The 23,492-nt window shown below is 41.5% G+C and overlaps 1 protein-coding gene across 3 annotated transcripts in view; it reads right to left on the bottom strand.

Moving 5' to 3' along the window:
* Positions 1 to 22,843, bottom strand: part of LOC143989051 (cytochrome P450 2K1-like) — an 86,598-nt gene extending 63,755 nt beyond the window's left edge. Inside the window, exons 1-2 of one of the 3 annotated variants that reach the window (XM_077489057.1) lie at positions 22,676 to 22,843; positions 3,759 to 3,952 (exon numbers count right to left, since the gene is read on the bottom strand). In XM_077489057.1, the coding sequence (XP_077345183.1) occupies positions 3,759 to 3,938 (180 nt within the window). In that variant the 5' untranslated portion in view covers positions 3,939 to 3,952; positions 22,676 to 22,843. Of the gene's footprint in view, positions 1 to 3,758; positions 3,953 to 22,510; positions 22,529 to 22,675 lie in introns of those variants that run through there. The other 2 variants (XM_077489058.1, XM_077489059.1) reach the window with 2 other exon arrangements.
* Between the last annotated feature and the right edge of the window lie 649 nt (positions 22,844 to 23,492).

The raw sequence follows: 23,492 nt of genomic DNA, 5'->3' as shown, positions 1-23,492 counted from the left end.
CCAGGTCCACTATCTGCAATTGCAGACAATCCAGACTTCCCACCTGGTCCTAAACCAAATTTATACCCAATACGAAAGAAAATACAGTACATCATTGCTAGCACTTCATTGCTATCATAATAGCAAACTGAAATCCTTTGAAACCCTTAACTCAGAGCACACTGACTCACCACTAAATTACTGGCTTTACATGCAGCTACACGATTTCCTTTAAACAACAAACAAAAATCCTTAATGGCTAGACAACTCACTAATTTTGAATACATATGCTTCAAACGCAAAGCGTATAAATGACTCTCGCAACCAGAAGCTGACATCCCAGACAAATACAAGCAAATTTGGGAAAGGGAACTTAAGATTCAAATCACAAATTTTCAATGGCAAAAAGTGGGTGTTTTTACCAACAAATGCTCATTAAATACCCATATCCAAGAAATTTCCTTCAAAATAAGGACACAAGGGTATATCATACTCATAAAGATTAAGAACTGGTCTACGTCAGCCTCAGATATATGTTGACGATGCCTTTCAGACAGGGGTACCTTTTTACATATGTGGTGGTCATGTCCCACATTCTTGCACTTCTGGCAACAAATTATAATATAGATCCAACAAATCACCAAATCACCAAATCAAATCAAAGCTGACACTTGACCCTAATTGTTGCCTTTTTACACATCAACTCCCTTTCATACATACATAAAATTCACTAGCCAGGCACCTATTGAATGCTGCAAAAGCATTATTACCACTCTATTGGTAATCTACATAAAAAACAACCACCAAGGAATGGCTAGAAAAAGTGTAATCCATTTACGACATGGAAGAAACAACAGCAAGGAAAAAATAATCCAACTTACACTTCCACAAGATGTGGAGACTCACTGAGAACGACAAAAAATTAAATGAGATTTGATCCGTATAATAATGAACAAATATGTATTCTTGTGATATATGAAACCAAACCCCAAACTAAGAAGTACTATTATCATCTTCCCCATCTAAACCCATAGATAAACGTATTAACCATTTCCCGACCATCCCCTGCAGTTGTACCATGGCAGGTTGGCTCCCCTAGGTGAAAAAATTTAACTGTACTTCGGTTCACTTTTGGCCACTAGGGGGCGCCACGCCTGAGCCTATGCAAGTGTGAGGCGAGCTTGATGGTCGCCAGGCACCCGTGATCGCTCGTGACCAAGCAAAAACTGCGATCTGTGTGTGTAAACACACAGATCCCGGTTTGCACAGGGGAAAGGAGAGAGATTGTGTGTTCATACCAAGCATGAACACCGATCTCTTGTCTCCCCTAGTCAGTCCCACCCCCCTACACACACTAGGGAACACAGTTAACCCCTTGATCGCACCCTAGTGTTAACCCCTTCCCTGCCAGTGACATTTATACCATAATCAGTTCATTTTTATAGCCTAAATGTATCAAGGGTCACAACTGTATAAGGTATGATTCAATTTCCTACATAAATTTTGCAGAAATGGCATCAATGCTACTGGATTCACATGGCATAATGGGTTTCTCCCTAAACAGAAAGAAAACTATAGAAGTTTCCTTTCAGAGTTTCTATCTTTCTCTCACTGCAACTCTGTAATGAGTAGGGATGGGTGAACGGTTTGGGCCAAGCATAAGTTTGGGCCGAACTTTGGTTGTGTGGACGTTCGAACAACGAACATTATGCGGCATTCGCTGCAAATTCAAAAGCCGAGGAAACCCTGTTAAAGTCTATGGGACACTAACATGAAAAATCAAAAGTGCTCATTTTAAAGGCTTATATGCAAGTTATTGTCATAAAAATGTTTGGGGACCTGGGTTCTGCTCCAGGAGACATGTATCAATGCAAAAAAAGTTTTAAAAACAGAAGTTTTTTTCGGGAGCAGTTATTTTAATAATGCTTAAAGTAAAACAATAAAAATGAAATATTCCTTTAAATATCATGTCTGGGGGGTGTCTACGGTATGCCTGTAAAGTGCCACAGTTTTCTCGTGTTTAGAAGAGTACCACAGCAAAATGAAATTTCTAAAAGAAAAAAAGTAATTTAAAACGAATTGTGACTGTAATAAATTGTCAGGTCTCTGCAATATAGATAAAACTCATTAAAAACAACGGCATGAGTTCCCCCCAGTCCATTACCAGGTAGTTTGAGTCTGGTATGAATATTAAGGGGAACCCCAAACCAAAAATTAAAAAAAGAAAATGGGGGGTCCCCACAAAATCCATACTAGGACCTTCAGGTCTGATACAGATATTAAGGGGAACCCTGTGCCAATGTTTTCTAAAAAATGGCAAAGGGGCCCCCCAAAATCCATACCAGACCCCTCAGGTCTGGTTTGGATTTTAAGGGGAACCCTGTGCCAAAGTGTAAAAAAAAATGGCGTAGGAGTCTCCCCCAAAATCCATACCAGACCCTTATCCAAGCACGCAACCTGGCAGGCCACAGGAAAAGAGGGAGGATGAGAGAGCACCCCTCTGCCTGAACTGTACCAGGCCACATGACCTCAACATGGGGAGGGTGCTTCAGAGTAGTCCCCCTAAGCACCTTGTCTCCATGTTGATGGGGACAAGGGCCTCATCCCCACAACCCTTGCCCGGTGGTTGTGGGGTCTGTGGGCAGGGGGCTTATCAGAATCCAGAAGTCTCCTTTAACAAGGGGAACTCTAGATCCTGGCCTCCCCCTATGTGAATTGGTAATGGGTACATTGTAACCCTACCATTTCACAAAAATGTGTCAAAAGTAGCAAAAAAATGACAAGAGACACTTTGGGACAAGTCCTTTATTAAAAAAATAAATAAAATGGCCCGCAATGAAGATCCATCTCACATCAACTGACGAGTCGAAAAAAGAAAAAAAAAAGCTGCAACAGCTCCGCCTTGGGAGGCTCCCGCCGAGGGACACTTCTTCTCGGTGACAGCTATTATATAGCTGAGGGCAGGGCTTCCCAGTGATGTAAAAAGGTGACCCCGCCCCCAACACCACAGGACATTCATTACATTACATTTATTATTCATTACATTACATTCATTCATTATATTTATTACAGCCGCGATCAGTTTTAAATTACTTTGTTCTTTTAGAAATGTCATTTTGCTGTGGTACTGTTCTAAACACGGGAAAGATGCGCTACTTTACAGGCATACTAAGGACACCCCCAGACATGATATTTAAAAGAATGCTTAATTTTTATTGTTTCACTTTAAGCATTAAAAAAATCACTGGTCCCGAAAAAACATCCCTTTTTAAAAAAAATGTTTGCATTGATACATGTCCCCTGGGGCAGGCCCCAGGTCCCCAAATACTTTTTATGACAATAACTTGCATACAAGCCTTTAAAATTAGCACTTTTGATTTTTCATGTTTGTGTCCCATAGACTTTACCAGTGTTTGCGTGTTCATCTGAATTTTTTGCCTGTTTGCATGTTCTGGTGCGTACCGAACCGGGGGGTGTTCGGCTCATCCTTGGTAAGGAGCTTTCAGAAGGGCAGGGAGGAGTCACTTCTCTTTGTCTAATTCTTTTTTGTGTGTAAATATCAGCTTGAGCTATTGAGCTCCACAAACAGTGGGCATTTTTAGCAAAGCAATTAAGAATAGCATGGAAAACTTGTTTAAAGCAGGTCAGAGCTATTATTCCTAGAACTCACCATGGCTTTTCTTTTCCTGAATAAGTGTTTGACACTGAATAATAACTCCTGATATTGCATTTTAACAGGTTTAAAAGGAAAAAAAAGAGATTATTAACAAAAAAAATACCTGCATGAATGTTTTCTGTGGTCTCTTCAGATCCAGCATGTGAAGATTTCCAATAATTGGCAAACCTTTTGGGCCGGGTGGGAAACCGCTGAGCACATCCTTTGGCACATAGAAAATTTTTAGGACAAGAAAACATAGGACAATAGCAATGAGTGCTGTAACTGGATCAAAAAAGGGCATGGTGCTTTCAAAGTCTGAAAAGAGAGAATGAATTTGAAGTAGAATTTGAATCAATTTTTAGTTCATAATTGGGCAAATATTAATAAACTGACTTATAAGTACATGTGAAAGATTTACAAAAAACATCCTATATATCTTCCTCCCTGTCGTTCTTTACCATGACAATCAACTTCAATACACTTTTGGCAGCTATGTACTGTTGAGACATGTAATAGATATGCTGAACTCATTGTCTCACAAAAACCCCATCTCTTTCTGGTAAATCCCACCTTTTTTTAAGCCACCCCCCCCACACACACACATGCACACACGATTCTTATTGAGCCAGTGTATATGTAGACATGTTTATTACTAGAAATACACTATATTGTCAAATGTATTTTGGGCACCTGCTTTTACACGAATATGAACTTTAATGTCATCCAAGCTTAGTTTGTAGGGTTCAATATAGAGTTGGCCCGCCCTTTGCAGTTATAACAGCTTCAACTCTTCTGGGAAGGCTGTCCACAAAGTTTAGGAGTGTGTCTATGGGAATGTTTGACCATTCTTCCAAAAGTGCATTTGGGAGGTCAGTCACTGATGTGGCCAAGAAGGCGTGGCTTGCAGTCTCCACTCTAATTTATTCCAAAGGTGATCTATTGGGTTGAGGTCAGGAATCTGTGTGGGCCAAACTCGCTCATCCATGTGGACCTTGCTTTTTGCACTGGTCCAAATCATTTGGTGGATGGGAGATTATGGTGTGGAGTTGCTTTTCAGGGGTTTTGCATGCCAAGACATTTTGGACAATTTCATGCTCCCAACTTTGTGGGAACAGTTGGAGGATGGTCCCTTCCTGTTCCAACAAGACTGTGCACCAATGCACAAAGCAAGGTCAATAAAGACATGGGGTGGAGGAAATTGACTGGCCTGCACAGAGTCCTGATCTCAACCCGATAGAACACCTTTGGGATGAATTAGAGCGGAGACTGTGAGCCAGGCCTTCTTATCCAACATCAGTGCTTGACCTCACACACTTCTGGAAGAATGGTCAAACATTCCCATAAACATGCTCCTAAACCTTGTATACAGCCTTTCTAGAAGAGTTTAAGCTGTTATAGCTGCAAAGGGAGGGCCACCTCAATATTGAACCCCTCGGACTAATGCCCCATACACACGTTTGGACATTCCGACCACAAAATCTGTCAGATTTTTTCAGACGGATTTTTGCCGAAACTTGTCTTGCATACACACAGTCACATAAAGTTGTTGGAAAATCAGATTGTTCGGAATGAGGTGACGTAAATCAAGTACAACTGGACTACATAGAGGCCAGTAGCCAATAGCTTTTGTCTCCAAATTTTTTATCAGCATGCATGGCACTTTGTGCGTCAGAATTCTCTACACACGATCGGAAAAAGTCAGATCGGATTTTTTTTTTTTCAGAAAATTTTAAATTCAGCTCTCAAACTTTTTCCTTCGGAAGTTCCGACAGAAAAAGTCCAATAGAGACCACATGCGATCTGATTTTCCGACAACATAATCCGATCTGACTTTTTCTGTCTGAATTTCCGACCGTGTATGGGGCATATGACTGAGATGATATTATAGTTCATGTGTGTGTAAAGGCAAGTGTCCCAATACTTTTGCCAATAAAGCGTATATACAATTAAAGCATTTGTTTTGACTTGGCTTACTCTGCATCAGATGAGCCACAATCACAATATATTGTACCACTAGATTAAGTGAAAGTAGTTTGTGGTAGGGGTGCAGCCACCTTTTTTTGTCCACCATTACATATTGCAGTATTGTCATTGAGAAAACACTACAGAATGAAACGTGTGGTATTCTGGTGCAATAACCAAACATCACAGCCTAACTCCAGACAAAATGTTTTTTTATTTTGTTTAGGATAGAGTAGGGATTGTGTAGCAACATAGTCAAGATTTCTTGTTGAATAATTTTATTTTATAGATTATAATAAATTACAATAAGTCAGTATTATAAAAAAACAAGTTTCACAAGATAAAGTCAAAGCATACAATAACTTCTTGTGTAAATAAGAGCTAGTAAAATAATGATAAATGTATATTATATAATGAGAGATTATATAATAAACAATGTATTGTGTTACAATATTCATATTAAAAAAATAAAAAATAAAATAAAATATACAAAATAGAAATTTAATTACAATTATAATATCAATAGTCAGGTAATTATGGACGCTAAATGCTAAAAAGGGGGTAATGATTAAATAATGATATAAGGTATTATGAAACAATAATGGATTATAAACTACAATCAGGGCCATCTATATGGCTTGGTATTCCCTGAAAAAGTAAGTGAACATATTTTCTAGCCCTATTTGTACTATAAAAAGGGGTAGGAAAAGGGGAAGGCTAGTTATAGGAAAGGGGAGGAAGAAAAAACCTTCCAGAGAGTAATATTTTGTGATATAGTAGAAATCATGTATCAAAGGGAGTACAGTATTTATCATATTTCTTTGTGTCTATATCAATGATTTATTTGTACCTGGTGGAAGATAATGATCTATCCATGGTTTCCATATGGATTCAAATTTGAGGATTTTGTCTAGATCAATCGCTTCAGTCTTTGCATGTACCATGGTTTGGGTCTCTCTTTGTTTGACGGTTTGTATGCAAAGAGAGTTAGTTTTCCATGCTTTTGCTATGGATTGTTTAGCTGCTGTTGTTATAAATAGTAATAGTTTAAATTGGCGAAGGTTCAAGTTTTGGGGTTTAAAGTTTAATAGTGCTACAGTTGGATCAGGCATTAAAGAAATATTAAATATTGTTTGAAAGAATTTTGAATACTTTCTTCCAGAATGAGTTGGCTATGGGACACTCCCACCAAATGTGTGTGCCCAGTGTTGTACATCCTCTGAAGCAGTTGCCAGGGTATTGATGGTTGAATTTGGCTAATCGTGCTGGAACTAAATACCATCTAGTAAGGACTTTGTAAATAGTCTCAAGGGCTAAAATATCAGGAGTAGCTGATTTGGTTGCTTGCCAGATTTGAGCCCAATCGTGTTCATCTAGATGGAGGTCGAGATCATTCTCCCATTTTTCTGTGTAGGATGGAGGGGAGGAAGTTGTATGTGAAATTAATTGGGCATATAAATCTGAAATCAGTCCTCTTCTGTGTCAGTTTGATATACAGCTTTGTTCAGAAATAGAAAATGTATGAGGTGTAGTGGCTGTTGGTTTGTGTGGGGTCAGAAAATTCTTAATTTGAAGGTATCTGTTTTATTTGAAGGTTTCTGTTTGTGGTATATTATGTTGCTCACATAAAGTTGGGAAAGGTATTATATGTGAGGATTGAAAGAATTGGTGGATTTGTGGCAGACCTGCTTTAGTCCATGCTGAAAAAGATTTTGGGGAGGACCAGGCCGGATGAAGGAAAGAGAGTAGAAGGTTTTGTTTAGATTGGAAACCAAATCGAGTTTTTAACCTGTCCCATATGGAGAGACTATGTTTAGTGTAGGGATTAGTGATAGATTTCTGTTGAGTGGGGGTAAGCCAGAGGAGATTTGCAGTGGAAAGGGGATCACAGTCCACTGATTCTAATGCTACACATAAAGCTATTGTGCTGCATAATAATATTTTGTAAAATCTGGTACCCCAAGTCTTCCTTTTATTTTGGGAGCATATAGAGTTTGTTTAGGTAGGTGTGGTCTAAATTTATTCCAGATATATTGGATGGTTTTGCATTGGAGGATGCGTAAGAAGTGTGAGGGAACTGTTATAGGAAGTACTCTGAAGAGGTAAAGAATCTTTGGGAGAATGGACATTTTGATAACAGTTATCTGACCCATCCATGCTAGAGGTAGGGATGACCATGTGGAAAGTAATTTGGATAGTTATGTTAACATTGGGGGATAGTTAGACATATAAAGATCACTTGGATTAGCTGTGAGCTTAATACCTATAGTTAATATGAGTCATTGACCAGGTAAATGGGAGAGAGCTGTAGAGAGTTGTAATTGAAGTTCAGGCCATAATGATACATTTAGTGCCTTTGACTTTTGTGCATTAACTTTGAGGCCAGATAGGTGTCCAAATTCGGCCAGGATTTTAAGAAGAATCAGTGCTGATAAAAGGGGATTAGTGAGAAAAATTAGGACATCGTCTGCGAATAGACATATTTTATGATGATTGCTTCCAAGTTCCAAACCTCTGATATCAGTAATAGATCGGATAAGCTGGGCTAGGGGTTCTATTGCTAAAGCGAAAAGGAGTGGGGATAAGGGACATCCCTGACATGTTCCAATTTCAATAGTAAAAGAGACTGAGCGGAGTCCAGAATAGGATATAAAGCCCTTTGGATCTTGATATAGGGCAGAAATCCATCTTAGGAAGTGTGTACCAAATCCCCATTTATGGAGAATTGAATTTAAATAGGGCCAGGACAAGGAATCAAATGCCTTTTCAATATCTAGTGAGAGGAAGCAAGTTGGGATGTTTCGAGTATGGGCTATGTAGGCTAATATTGCAGCTTGATGTATATTATCTCCTACTTGTCTGAAAGGAATAAATACAGTTTGGTCTCAGTGTATTAAAGTGCCTATAATAGGATTAAGTCTGGTAGAGATGATTTTAGCCAGTAATGTAATGTCTACATTAAGTATTGATATTGGTCTATAATTGGATCAAGAAGTATCGTTTGCATTTGGTTTTGGTATCATAGAAATTTAGGCCATGAGGGATTCTGGACAGAAGGAGGGACCAATAATAAGGGAATTAAAGGCATCAACCATAAGTGGTCATAATAAATTAGGAAATCTTTAATAATAAGTGGCTGAAAAACGTTTGTGTGGTTTTAATGATTTTATTGCTTTTTGTATTTCTAGTTCGGTAGTAGGTTTATCTAGTGATTATTGTTGAGAATTAGAAAGTGAAGGTAAGTTAATTGAGGATAGGAGGTTATTTAGTCTAGTTTGATCAAAGTCATGGGAATCCTTACAAAATTCAGATAGTCTCTTTTGGAATTCATGCAGAATTTTAATGGGGTTACTAGTAACCCCATTAAAGTCAGTTTCAATCTTATTGGTTTCGGACTGTAAGTTTTCTTCCGTAATGCAAGGGTTAGGAAAGTATCAGGTTTATTAGCCTTCATATAGAAAGTGTGTTTAGATTTTCGGAGAATCTTTTCTGCTGATTCCGTCAGAAGTAGATCAAGTCCTAAATGCGTTTTGTCATATTGTAACTTTGTTGACGGGATGGATCAGATTGGAATTTCTCTGAAGCGACATAGAATGCTATTTATAACTTCTTGTGAAGCTGTCTCTTTTGTTTATGGAAGTGAGATGCTTGACTTATACAAACACCTCTGATACATGGTTTAAGAGCTTCCCAATACGTTTTGTACCAGAAACCTGCGTTACATCAGAGGGTGGCCCCCGTCCTCCTCAGTGTCAGGCTGCCAGGATTCCTGCAGTGTCTCCGGTGGAGACAGGATGGATGCGCTGCACTGGACCAACGGGAGAGATCACCCATTGCTGGACCCCAGAGAAGAGATCAGATCACCCATCGCTGGACCCCGGAGAAGAGATCAGCCATCGCTGGATAGCAAGAGTGGATTACCACCGCTGGAATCTTTTTTTTTTTTTTTTTAAATAGAGGACTTTTCCCAACTATGTCTGTGTGTTGTTAACAATTTTTTACACTTTCTTTGTGAAATGGTAGAGGTACTTTTGTACCCCTTACCATTTCAAACAGGGGGGGTGGGATCTGGGGGTCCCCTTGTTAGAGGGCTTCCAGATACTGATAAGCTCCCTGCCCTCAGACCCCCACAACCACCAACCAGGGTTGTGGGGATGAGGCCCTTGTCCCCATAAACATGGGGACATGGTGCTTTGAGGGGTCACAGACCCCCAAAGCATCCTCCCGATGTTGAGGGCATGTGGCTATATATGGTTCAAGAGGAAGGCGCTCTCTCGCCCCCCCCTCTTTTTCTGCGGCCTGCCATGTTGCGTACTCAGATAAAGGGTCTGGTTTGGATTTTTGGGGGGAACTCCACACCATTTTTTTTTTTATTTGGCGTGGAGTTACCCTTAATATCCATACCATACCTGAAGGGCCTGGTAATTGAATTTGGGGGAACCCCACGCTTTTTTTTTTATCAAGGACTGTTCTCTGTATTACGTGAGTCGACTTTTCATTATAGCCGCAAGTGCTTTTAAATGGCTTTTTTTTCCTGCAGAAATGACACTTTGTGCAGGGACAGTTCTAAGCATGGGAAACATGCGCCCCTTCACAGGCATACTATAGACACCCCCCAGGTACGAATTTAAAGGAATATTACACTTTTTTATTGTTTCACTTTAAGCATTATTAAAATCACTGCTGCTGAAAAAACTGAAGTTTTTAAAACTTTTTTTTGCATTGATACATGTCCCCTGGGGCAGGACCCAGGTCCCCAAACACCTTTTAGGACAATAACTTGCATATTAGCCTTTAAAATTAGCACTTTAGATTTCTCCCATAGACTTTTACAGGGTGTTCCGCGAACACCCCAAATTGTTTGCTGTTCGGCGAACAGGCAAACAGGCAACGTTTGAGTTCAACATGAGTTCGACTCGAACTCGAAGCTCATCCCTATTCCAGAAATGGAATTAGGTATTAAGCTCATAGCATAGTAAATAGAATGGGAATAAGCTACTCCACTTACTATGAAGATAATGCATTACCTTATATAAGTTAGTTAGAGTGTAGAAATAATTGGATTACTATAATAATCATATTCCATTTAGTAAGGTAGAAATTTAGATCTCTTAATTCATATACGAAATAATAGAAACATAGATATATATCTTCAAGAGATATTTGATTTAAAATAGTAAAATGATAAGCAGGGTTGGACATATCCAAACTCTATAGACTCAATTATGGATTTTATCCAAATTCACTTTCCTAAGGGGTATGTTTTTTTTAGGATAGTATTGTTTATATTCATACTATTAAGAGAAAAAATAATCTAGAATAGTACATACATTTATAAGTATAAATATACATATATTAAATCATTGGTTTAGTGTCTGAAATAGGTGAAGAAAAATGACTTCACTTATGAGTTTTAGAAGAAGCAAATTGTATTAATAGCAAATCTATATTTGAATGGTAACTTTGGTCATAGATATGTGTCAGTGTTATGGATAATCCATATCTGGAACAAAATCAATATTCCAGATATGATAAACAATTAAGTACTATGTTCATATCATAGGAAATAGGATGAGAGTAAACCACCCCCCCTCGTATGAAAGATAACGTGATATCTTATATTAATTAGTTAAAGTTCAAAAATATCTGGATTACTAATAACCATATTCCATCTAACTAAACAAGGATTTAAATATTTTAGTTCATACATGATATATTAAAAACAGAGATATATAATCTCAAGATATTTGATCTCAAATAATAAAAAAAAGGAGATTTGGACATATCCATCCAAGTATAATCAAACATGGATTTTATCCAGATCCACTTGCCTAAGGGGTGTTTGTTTTAGGATAGCGTTGTTTATATTCATACTATTTGAGAAAGCAACTTCATCCAGTGTAGTGTATAAAGTATATATACAGTATAAAGATATATATTAATTCATTGGTTCGGTGTCTGTAGGTGATGCAAAATGACTTCTCTTATGAGCATTAGTAGAAGCAAGTTGTTCTGAGGTGTCCTTTTGATGTTGTGGGAACCAGAGTTTTCCCGTCGCTTGTATCCTTCTGCAGTTGCCTCAGGTGTTGACAGGCGAAGATACAGAAATGTAGAAAACAAGTCATCAGTAGTTTTACAAGTATAGGTAATTCCTTTGTATGTAAAACAAATTGCTAAGGGGAAAGTCCAGCGATTTGTGATATGATAATATTGGAGGACCTGTAAATGAGGTTTCATTTCTTTTCTCTTCATAAGTGTCTGTTGAGATAGGTCTTGATAGATTTGGTACCGATGACCCTGAAATATTAAGGAATCTTTGTTGCGGGCTGCATCCAGTAATTGTTCCTTTGTGCGGAAATAATGGAATTTAATAATTATATCCCTGGGGGGACCATTTTCCTTTCTTGGTGTTAGTGACCTGTGTATTCTGTCCATTTCAAGTCTTTCTATTGGAGAGGGTACCAGTTCCTGAAATAGCGCTGTGGCTGTAGATTGTAGATCTTCAATATTTTCAGGGATTCCTCTAATACAGAGGTTAGATCTTCTGTTCCTATTCTCAAACTCCTCCAGGTGGTTTTGGAGGGAAGAATATTCTTCCCTAAAGGCATTCCAATTCATCAGCATGGTTAGATATTGTGGTATCAAGTTCATCAGTTCTCTGTTCTAGAATGGAGGTGCGCTGTCCTACCTCATGAATTTCTCTAGTTAATTTTTATGTAATAGTGTCTGATGTATTCTGAAGGGCTTTATGTAGGACCCTCTCAAATTGGCTAATTAGGTGAAGCCTGTTGTAGGGAATAAGAAATAATCCCTGTGTCATATTCTGACTCGCTGAGCGCTGTGTGGAAGCAGGAGACTGCAGCAGTTTCTGTGAGTGAGTTTGTGAGGGGAGGGGTACTGCCATTTTTTAAATGGATTTAGTCAGAGAATCTTGTGCTTAGTTTAGGCCGATACGTATTCTTCTACATATTTTTGGTAAAAAAAAATCACAATAAGCGATTATTGATTGGTTTGCACAAAAGTTATAGCTTTTACAAAACGGGATAGTTAATGGCATTTTTATAAAAATGTTTTTTTTTTAAATGGCGGCGCTCAGCGATTTTTATCATGACTGCGACATTATAGCAGACACATTTTTGGGACCATTGTCATTTATACAGCAATCAATGCTATACAAATACACTGATTCCTGTGTAAATGACACTGGCAGTGAAGGGGTTATCCACTAGGTGGCAGTATAGGGGGTAAGTGTGTCCTAGGGGTGTGATTCTAACTGTGGGAGGCATGGCTGTGTATGACACGTCACTGATCTCTGCTCCGAGCAGTGAAGCAGAGATCAGTGACACTGTCACGAGGCAGAACATGGAGATGCTTTTTTACATTAGCATCTCCCCGTTCTTCCTCTCCATGAGGCAATCGCGGGTATCCTTGCGGCGTTCGAGTCCACGGGATCCGCGACCCGACTCACTGAACTTGCCGCAGAAACATGCCCACTGGCCCCTCTTAAAGGTCAAGGTACAGGTAAGTGATTATGCCTGTACGAGCCCTTCTGCCGACTTATATCGGTGTGAGGCGGTCGGCAAGCGGTTAAATGCCATCAAAAGAAAGCTATATCTGTCTGAAAATAAAATGATACAAATTTTGTTTGGGTACAGCATTGCATGAACGCGCAATTGTCATTCAAAGTGTGACAGCGCTGAAAGCTAAAAATTGGCCTGGGGGGGGGGGGGGGGGGGGGCAAATATAGTATAAAAAGAAACCACAAGGCACTGGACAGTGCAGATAAACACTTTTAATGGATTAAAATAATAAAAATACACTTACAAAAAAAATTACTTGATCAGGGCACATAACCAGAAAAACACTTCCAACAGTATTTGTAAACATTCTCATTACAATGTCAGCAAAAGGAGAGATGCAAGCATAGATGGAAACTCATAGTGCACCCTACTCATTCACAAAATAATGTTCATAGTAAACAAACATACAGTCACATTTCGAAAAGGTATTTATTAGAAAAAAAAGGACAAATGCAGGACATACCAAAGGCCTTATATCAGCATGTGGACCTGAATAAGTAATGCATCCTATGGGAACTGATTTTTTTTTGTTTATTTTTGTAAGAAATCATTAGCTTCTGGGTCTAAAGTAGAAAGGTATTCTTCAAATCTCTTATCACTAATATCCTGGAGCTTAACTGCTTGCATTCTCATAAGATTTTGAGTATTTATATGCTGATCACACGTGCAAATCATTGACAATTCACTGTTTAGCAAATCATTTTTGTTATCTATATACATCTATGTATATAGATTATCACACCCAGGACTTCTTCAGAACCTCTCCCATCCTCTATTATTTCCTGACCCAATTTGTTTGGCTGTTTCCTACTCTGTCCGCCTTTAGCCAATCCCTGAAAAATCATTTTTATAGAGAAGCCTATCCAGCTTCCACCTAAAAGCTGAACATGTACTTTCTCAATCAACTCATCCCTTTCATAGTTCTTACCTTTAGTACCACTTGCCCCTGCCTATTATTTTTCCTCTTTTGTATTCAGCGGCATCAGGTTATTATTATTTTAATATGTTGACATCTGCTTGTGGTTTTGGGTGACTAAAGCGTGTTTATAAATGAGATTTTTTTTTTAATCTTTCTCTGTCCTTCCCTCCTATTTAGTGCTAGTTTAGCTTAGTCCTAGCTAGATTACCTCTAATTCTTCCGTGTTCCCTCAGTCAGTGTTAGTAATTTACAGGGCCTAGGAAAGTCATTGCGACAGGAGTCTCTTTGGGTGGGGGTCTTGTGGAACCCAGCTTACCTTGGAGAGCTCTGGAAATTCCTTGTCCAGCTGCCCCTGCCCCTCCTATGTGTAAATCACCATATGTCCATTAGGGGCACAGGGTGACCGAGAACCCCAGTCTGATCTGTGCTAGTCAGACTTGCTGTACAGCCACACTGGAATGTTGTATATATTGTAACATTTGGGGGTTGTTTAGCTCAGTGTGGAGCCTACCAGTGAGCGGAGTCCACACCAGATATGCCATTGAAGGGCTTGTAGACCCACTTTTATTAAAGAAAGAAAATGTCCAGAATTTCCACGCAGGAGTTTCAAATTCACAGTAGTAATAAAGGAAAAATACCAAGCCACCTGGCTCTCAAGCAACACCGCTGCTCAGGCTTATGCTTCAGCCCTCTTGGCTCTATAACAGAGTTCCTGTACAAACCCTGTACATTGGCACTCATTTCCAGATTCCTTGCTGTTCCAGCCCACCGGCTTGGGCCCTCTGTTTGTTCTGACAGACGGAAGTATGCAGACATGCACACTTCTCCCTTGCTCATCTGGACTCCTCGGGAGGGTGGAGCCCAAAACCATGGTCAGGTGTCTACAAATAGTCCAGCACATACCTCATCAGTCAGTATGCTGGTGGATCTCAAAACCCAGACCCAGGACAGGGGATTTCATCCCACCCAGATCGCTACAAAATCCCTGGGCTCCAGGTCCCAAAGTGGACTTTAGTAAATAATGAGGAAACTGAAAAGCCAGTTTCCTTCTAAATAAGCAAATAAACTGGAGCCCCTCAACCTGCCTGGTTGAGAATCCTGCGTCCATACACTGGTGGGGTACCACACTACCACAATATGTATATATTGTGTGTTTCTGGCATGTAAACCAGGGGCAAGGCAGAGAAAGGAGGAGGGAATTCCTCCAACAGCCCTCCCTGCTGATAAGGTAGTTAATTGTTGAATTGTTCAAATGTTGAATGCCTGTGTGTTCCTTATTGCTGATTGGACAGTTTACACTGCCCTGAATCCAAGGGAGGGGGCATTTCCCCTGAGTGGATATCTGTTTGTATCTGTGTATCAACAAACAGTCTGTTATTTTCACCCTACATTGAGTTAGGGCTAAGGACTGGGTGCTCTGAGGGATCTTGGATCATGTGGTACCAGACAGAGGAAGCATTTATTAGCGGACAGACTCATCTTGAGTAGGGATGAGCCAAACAACCCCTGGTTTGGTTCGCAGCAGAACATGTGAATAAGTAAAAAATTTGTTTGAACACGCGAACACCATTAAAGTCTATGGGACATGAATGTGAAAAATCAAAAGTACTAATCTTAAAGGCTTATGTGCAAGTTATTGCCATAAAAAGTATTAGGGGACCCGGCTCCTGCCCCGGGAGACATGTATCAATAAAAAAAAAACGTTTTTAAAACACAGTTTTTTTGGGAGCAGTGATTTTAATAATGTTTAAACTGAAGCAATAAGGCCGCGTACACACGGGCGGACTGTTGGCTCAACTTTGTCCGCTGAACAGCGTTTCAGCGGACAGTTCGCTCGTGTGTGGGGCTTCAGCGGACAGTTTCAGCGGACAGTTTGACGAACAAAGTTTTTCGGAAATTCCAAAAAACTGTCCGCTGAAACTTGGTTTGAGCGAACAGTCCGCCCGTGTGTAGGCTACTTTCGAAATGAGCAAACTGTTCCCGCTCGGAGGGAAGTCTGCTCATTTCGAGCGCGTGTGCAGGTAGGCGGGGCCCGCGACGGAGACGGTCTCCGTCGCGGGCTCCGCCGCCTGGAATGGACTTAAAGGGGAACCCCAACGCCGAAAAAAATCGGCGTGGGGGTCCCCCCAAAGTCCACAACAGACCCTTGTCCGAGCACGCTACCCGGCCGGCCAGGAAAGGGGGGCGAGCGAGCGCGCCCCCCCTCCTGAGCCGTACCAGGCCGCGTGCCCTCAACATGGGGGGTGCCTTGGGGAAGGGGGGGCCGCGCGCCCCCCCCACCCCAAAGCACCTAGTCCCCATGTTGATGAGGACAAGGGCCTCTTCCCGACAACCCTGGCCGTTGGTTGTCGGGGTCTGCGGGCGGGGGGCTTATCGGAATCCGGGAGCCCCCTTTAATAAGGGGGCCCCCGGATACCGGCCCCCCACCCTATGTGAATGAGTATGGGGTACAATGTACCCCTACCCATTCACCTGTAAAATAAAAGTACCCAAAAAAAAACACAACACACGAGATAAAATATTTTATTGCACAGCTCCGGGGGTCTTCCGTCTTCGGGGGTCTTCTCGCCGGACTCCTCCGCTATCTTCTTGTAGCTCTTTTGCTAGCGGAGGAGTCCGGCTTTCTTCCTCCCCGCCGCCGGCCTCTTCTCCCGACTTCGGGGGTCTTGTCCCCCTCTTCGGTTCTTCTGCCGGGCCACCGCGCCTTCTTATAGCTCTTTTGCAGGCGGTGGCCCGGTCTTCTGTCGCCGCTGTCGCCGCCGCCTTCCGTTCTTGTTCTTCTTCTTGTTCTTCTTGTTCTTCTCCAGGAGATGTTGACACGTCGCTCCCTCCGGCCGGAATGCCAGAGCCGCGCTGTGCGGCCACTTATATAGTGAAAATGGGGCGGTGTCACATGGTATATGTCACATGGGTTGGTCACATGGGTTGATGTCACATGGGGACTATGACATCGTAAGGTGGCGGGGTCACCATGTGACCAACCCATGTGACATATACCATGTGACACCGCCCCATTGTCACTATATAAGTGGCCGCTCAGCACGGCTCTGGCATTCCGGCCGGAGAGAGCGACGTGTCAACATCTCCTGGAGAAGAACAAGAAGAAGAACAAGAACGGAAGGCAGCGGCGACAGAAGACCGGGCCACCGCCTCTAAAAGAGCTATAAGAAGGCGCGGTGGCCCGGCAGAAGAACGGAAGGCGGCGACAGAAGAACGGAAGGCGGCGACAGAAGACCGGGCCACCGCCTGCAAAAGAGCTATAAGAAGGCGCGGTGGCCCGGCAGAAGAACCGAAGAGGGGGACAAGACCCCCGAAGACGGAAGACCCCCGGAGCTGTGCAATAAAATATTTTATCTCGTGTGTTGTGTTTTTTTTTTGGGTACTTTTATTTTACAGGTGAATGGGTAGGGGTACATTGTACCCCATACTCATTCACATAGGGTGGGGGGCCGTTATCCGGGGGCCCCCTTATTAAAGGGGGCTCCCGGATTCCGATAAGCCCCCCGCCCGCAGACCCCGACAACCAACGGCCAGGGTTGTCGGGAAGAGGCCCTTGTCCTCATCAACATGGGGACAAGGTGCTTTGGGGTGGGGGGGCCGCGTGGCCCCCCCTTCCCCAAGGCACCCCCCATGTTGAGGGCACGCGGCCTGGTACGGCTCAGGAGGGGGGGCACGCTCGCTCGCCCCCCTTTCCTGGCCGGCCGGGTAGCGTGCTCGGACAAGGGTCTGTTGTGGACTTTGGGGGGACCCCCACGCCGATTTTTTTCGGCGTTGGGGTTCCCCTTTAAGTCCATTCCAGGCGGCGGAGCCCGCGACGTCTCCGTCGCAGGCCCCGCCTACCTTGACACGCGCTCGAAATGAGCGGACTGTTGCCTCGTGTGTGGGCGAGTCCGCTCATTTCAAAAGTTGCGCGGACTTAGTACGACGAACAAAGTTTGCCGTATTTGTCCGCTCAAAAAGTGCCGTGTGTGGGCGTGTTCGTTCATTCAAAAGTTTGAGCGGACTGTTTGACGAACTTAGTTTCGGCAGACAGTCCCCGCGTGTGTACGCCGCCTAACAATGAAATATTCCTTTAAATATTGTGCCTGCAGTTGGATATGAGACCATTTATGAGACCATTTATGAATATGTTATATGTGTGTATACACATGCAAGCTTATATGTATGTGCAGAATACTATTGCATGTACGTAATTATTCAGTATAGACACCAGCAGGGATGAACTTTATGTTCGAGTCGAATTCATGTTCGACTCGAACATTGGCTGTTCGCTAGGGATGAGCTTAGTGTTCTAGTCGAACGCCTATTTGACCTGCACACTGGCTGTTCGCCCGTTCGGCAAAGCCAGAACTCTGTGGGCCGTGTTCAAATTCATGTGATGCTCGCAGCCCACAATGCACTGTGCCGTCGCAGTGCATTGCTGGCTCATGATTGGCCAAGCATGCACTGTGACCCCGCATGCTTGGCCAATCACAGCGTCGGCAGCGAGGAGAGCCATGATTGGCCACAGGCCAGGGCCCGTTCCTGTGCCCACTGAGAGTAACAACCACCAAAGGCGCAATTTTTCTACCACTGTTCAACAATGGCATATAATTAAAATTCTTGATATAGTTGTTCACAGCAGGGCCCACCAAGAGTCACTTTTTGGGCTTAAAGGGTTGTGACAACACCAACACCTTGTTCCGCCATTTCTGCAGAGCTTATAGGGTAGGCCCCTACTTTCAAACATCCAACTTACAAACGTCTCCTACTTGCAAACGGAAGGAGACAACAGGAAGTGAGATGAAAAAAGACGGACGGAAAAACAAATTATACAGGGGTGATAACCCTTCCATATGTTTTCCAAAAAGTTTAAAAATAGATTTTTTTGACTGGAGCTACACTTTAAAAATGTACCAGTTCAAAATTACAAACAGATTCTACTTAACACAACAAACCCACACAGTCCCTGTCTTGTTTTCACTGCCTCTATACTCCTGTTCTAAGTATATAGGGCCTGGGGGCCCCACGCCTTTCCTTTTTTAATGTTCCCCTTAATTTCCGTACAAGACCCAAAGGGGCTGGTAATGGGCAGGGGGGGGCTACCTATGCCATTTTTCTCAATGATTTTCATCCATATTGCAGGAACCAGATATTATATTAAAACCGCAAGCAGTTTTAAATTACTTTTTTTCCGTTAAATGTCATTTTGTGCAGGGACTGTTCTAAACACATGAAACACGTGCCACTTCACAGGCATACTATAGACACGATATTTAAAGGAATATTTCACTTTTTTTTTCACTTTAATCATCATTAAAATCAGTGCTTCCGAAAAAACTGACGTTTTTAAAAACATTTTAGGCATTGACCCATGTCCCCTGGGGCAGGAGCCAGGTCCCCAAACCCTTTTTAGGACAATATCTTGCATATTAGCCATTAAAATGAGCACTTTTTATTTCAAACGTTCGAGTCCCATAGACTTCAATGGGGTTCTAAAGTTCGCACAAATTTTCGGTTCGTTCGAAAGTTCTGGTGCGAACCGAACTGGGGGGTGTTCGGGTCATCCCTACTGTTCGCCTGGTTTGCTGAACAGCGAACAAATTTAGGTGTTTTTGCGCGAAATTCGAAAGCTGCGGAACACACAGTTAAGTCTATGGGAGAAACCCAAAGTGCTAATTTTAAAGGCTTATATGCATGGTATTGTCATAAAAAGTGCTTGAGGACCCGGGTCCTGCCCCAGGGGACATGTATCAATCCAAAAAAAAGTTTTAAAAACTGCAGTTTTTTCGGGAGCAGTGATTTTAATAATGCTTAAAGTGAAACAATAAAAGTGTAATATTCCTTTAAATTACGTACCTGGGGGGTGTCTATAGTATGCTTATAAAGGGGCGCATGTTTCCCGTGTTTAGAACAGTCTGACAGCAAAATGACATTTCTGCAGGAAAAAAAGTCATTTAAAACTATTCGCGGCTACAATGAAATGTCGGTCCGCAATACACGTAAAAGTTCATTGATAAAAACGGCATGGGGATTTCCCCACAGAGGAACCCTGAACCAAAGTTAAAAGAAAAATGCATGGGGTTCCCCCTAAATTCCATACCCAGCCCTTCAAATCTGGTATAGATATTAAGGGGAACCCTGTGCCAAAATTAAAAAAATAAAGGTGTGGGGGTCCCCCTCAAAATCCATACCAGACCCTTTAGGTCTGGTGTGAATTTTAAGGGGAACCCTGCACCAAAATTGTAAAAAAAAAAAAAATGGCATGGGGTCCCCCCAAAAATACATACCAGACCCTTATCGGAGCACGGGAGGTGGGGTCAACCATTTACATAAATGGGTGACTCCGCCCCCTCTGACAACACAAGAAAGTCATAGGAAAGTCCCCATGCATCAGAGGAGGGCAGGGTCACCTGAAGGGCCTGGTATGGAATTTAGGGGGACCCATACGCATTTTTTTTTTTTAAATTGGTTCGGAGTTGCCCTGTGGGGAAATCCCCATGCCGTTTTTATCAATGAACTTTTATGTGTATTGCGGACCGACAATTCATTGTACCTGCGAGTAGTTTTAAATTACTTTTTTTCCTTTAGAAATGTCATTTTGCTGTCAGAGTGTTCTAAACACGGGAAACATGCACCCCTTTACAGGCATATTAAAGGCATATTACACTTTTATTGTTTCACTTTAAGCTTTATTAAAATCACTGCTCCTGAAAAAACTGCCATTTTTAAAACTTTTTTTGCATTGATACATGTCCCCTGGGGCAGGACCCAGGTCCCTAAACACTTTTTTGACAATACCATGCATATAAGCCTTTAAAATTAGCACTTTTGATTATTCATGTTCGTGTTCCATAGACTTTAACGGTGTTTGCTTGTTTGAACATATTTTTTACCTGTTCGCATGTGTTCTGGTGCGAACCGAACGGTGGGGGGGTGTTCAGCTCATCCCTAGACACCAGTAGTCCTTATATCCTATTTTGTGTATATACTGTATATATATATATATATATATTTAACCACTTGCAGACCGGACCATTTTGCTAGTCAAAGACCAGACCACTTTTTGCGATTCGGCACTGCGTCGCTTTAACTGACAATTGCGCGGTCGTGCGACGTGGCTCCCAAACAAAATTGACGTCCTTTTTTTCCCACAAATAGAGCTTTCTTTTGGTGGTATTTGATCACCCCTGCGGTTTTTATTTTTTGCGCTATAACCAAAAATAGAGCGACAATTTTGAAAAAAACGCATTATTTTTTACTTTTTGTTATAATAAATATCCCCCAAAAATATATAAAATAACATTTTTTTCCCTCAGTTTAGGCCGATACGTATTCTTCTACATATTTTTGGTAAAAAAAAAATCGCAATAAGCGATTATTGATTGGTTTGCGCAAAAGTTATAGCGTTTACAAAATAGGGATAGTTTTATAGCATTTTTATTAATAATTTTTTATTATTTTTTTTTTTACTAGTAATGGCGGCGATCAGCGATTTTTATTGTGACTGCGACATTGTGGGGGACCCATCGGACATTTTTGACACATTTTTGGGACCATTGTCATTTATCATTTATATAAATGCAGTGATTCCTGTGTAAATGACACTGGCAGTGAAAGGGTTAACCAGTGGGTGGCAGTGTAGGGGTTAAGTGTTCCTAGGGGTGTGTTACTAACTGTGGGGGGGTTGGGCTTTCATTTAGTGAACACTGATCTCTGCTCCAATCACATGGAGCAGAGATCAGCGTCACTAGTTGCTAGGCAGAATGGAGAAATGTTGTTTACACAGCATTTCCTCCATTCGGCCGCTCCGTGAGACGATCGCGGGGATGCCTCACAGTACCACCAGGTCGGCTTAAAGGTTCTGGTACTGTGAAGCTGCTTTGTGAGAGAGACTTATCCAGGCATTTACTGATCGCTAGGTCTGTGTGAGAGACCTACCCAGATATACAAGATCTGCTAGTAGAAAGCTGTGTTTTGTCCTTTAATCGAAGAAGTCTGTAAGTGATCTGCTACAAAAAGGTATCTGCAACCTCCCCTCAACCTCTTTACTACTACTTCTTTCAAGTTCTTCATTAAAGCATTGAAAACTACCTTAAGTGACTGGTGCCCATATTTGTTCTAACTTCCCATTATAGCCATGGACTCAGCCCTGGGGTGAATGTAAGCCCCTGGAGATCCAGGTGGGCGCTCCATTTACAACCACCTACAAGACTACTGTGCATTATTCATACATACATAAACAGAACAGATATTGCAAATTACATCCGGAATCCAAAAAAGAGGAAAGTGCTGTTTTAAAAAGCAACCCAACTAGATACAGAGAATTACACCCATAAAGAAAAGAGAAGTGCTACTGTGCAGGTTTCATGTACACAATAGAAGAGGAAGACTTTTGCATTAAAGTGATTCTAAAGCTAAAACATTGTTTACCTTAATATATTCCTAGCAGAAACAAGTAGGAATTTTCAACAACACGTAAAACTCCCTGGAATGCACACTGATCACTCAGTAGGGATTTTTTTTTCTCATCAAAAGTAAGTTACTTTTTAAGCAAATTTTATCTAAAAAAAAAAAAGATAAGCGAGTAGTACTCACGGTTCTGCACTCACGTATCTTCTTCTTAGTACATGTATGTTTTTTTAGTGAGTCTGCTGAAGAATGACTAGATTACCGAGTGTGTGATAATCTGCCCCTTTGTACTTTCAGAGAAACTACATAAGTAAAAAAAAAAACTCTCTACCCCCACCCTCTAGATTCCCTACTGAATAATGACAGGACAGGAGGAAAGCTCTCGAAGTTTATAGGTAGAGAAAAGACAAGGAAATGGAAACCTGTACTGCAAAGGTATGTACTGCATGCAGGCTACCACACCTAATCTTTTCTTTTTAAAAATATGACTGATATCTTCCACCCTCTATTAAATGGATATGCAATTAGCGGACCTTCAGCTGTTGCAAAACTACAAATCCCATCATGCCACTGCCTCTGGGTGTCATGCTTGTGGCTGTCAGAGTCTTGCTATGCCTCATGGGATTTGTAGTTCTTAAACAACTGGAGGTCCGCTAATTGCATATTCCTGCTCTATTCCTAAGGAAATATCTACAAGGCTATGTCCATCCTAAAGCCTTATACACCAGCATGTATATAAATAGTACTCCCGTGCTACTATGGGGTAGTAGGTATAAATATAGGGTGCTGCAGACACCGTATGAGTCAAACAATTCTCAAAATGAAATCGGTGCAAAAAAGTGGTGTTGCGCTCCTAATATACTAACAATAATTAATCTTGTGATAATAAAGTGCTATATGTAAAATAAATAAATATACATCTATCACCGTATCGTCTATATGGAGATGAAATAAATATGTAAAAAGACATATACTACGTGCAAATTCATACACAATGGGTGCA

Source organism: Lithobates pipiens, unplaced genomic scaffold (assembly GCF_037356315.1).
Source record: "Lithobates pipiens isolate NorthernLeopardFrog02 unplaced genomic scaffold, aLitPip1_a1.2 Scaffold_18, whole genome shotgun sequence".
NCBI lineage: Eukaryota > Metazoa > Chordata > Amphibia > Anura > Ranidae > Lithobates > Lithobates pipiens.
The sequence above is the reverse complement of the archived record's forward strand: the minus strand, read 5'-3'. Positions and strand labels throughout refer to the sequence as shown.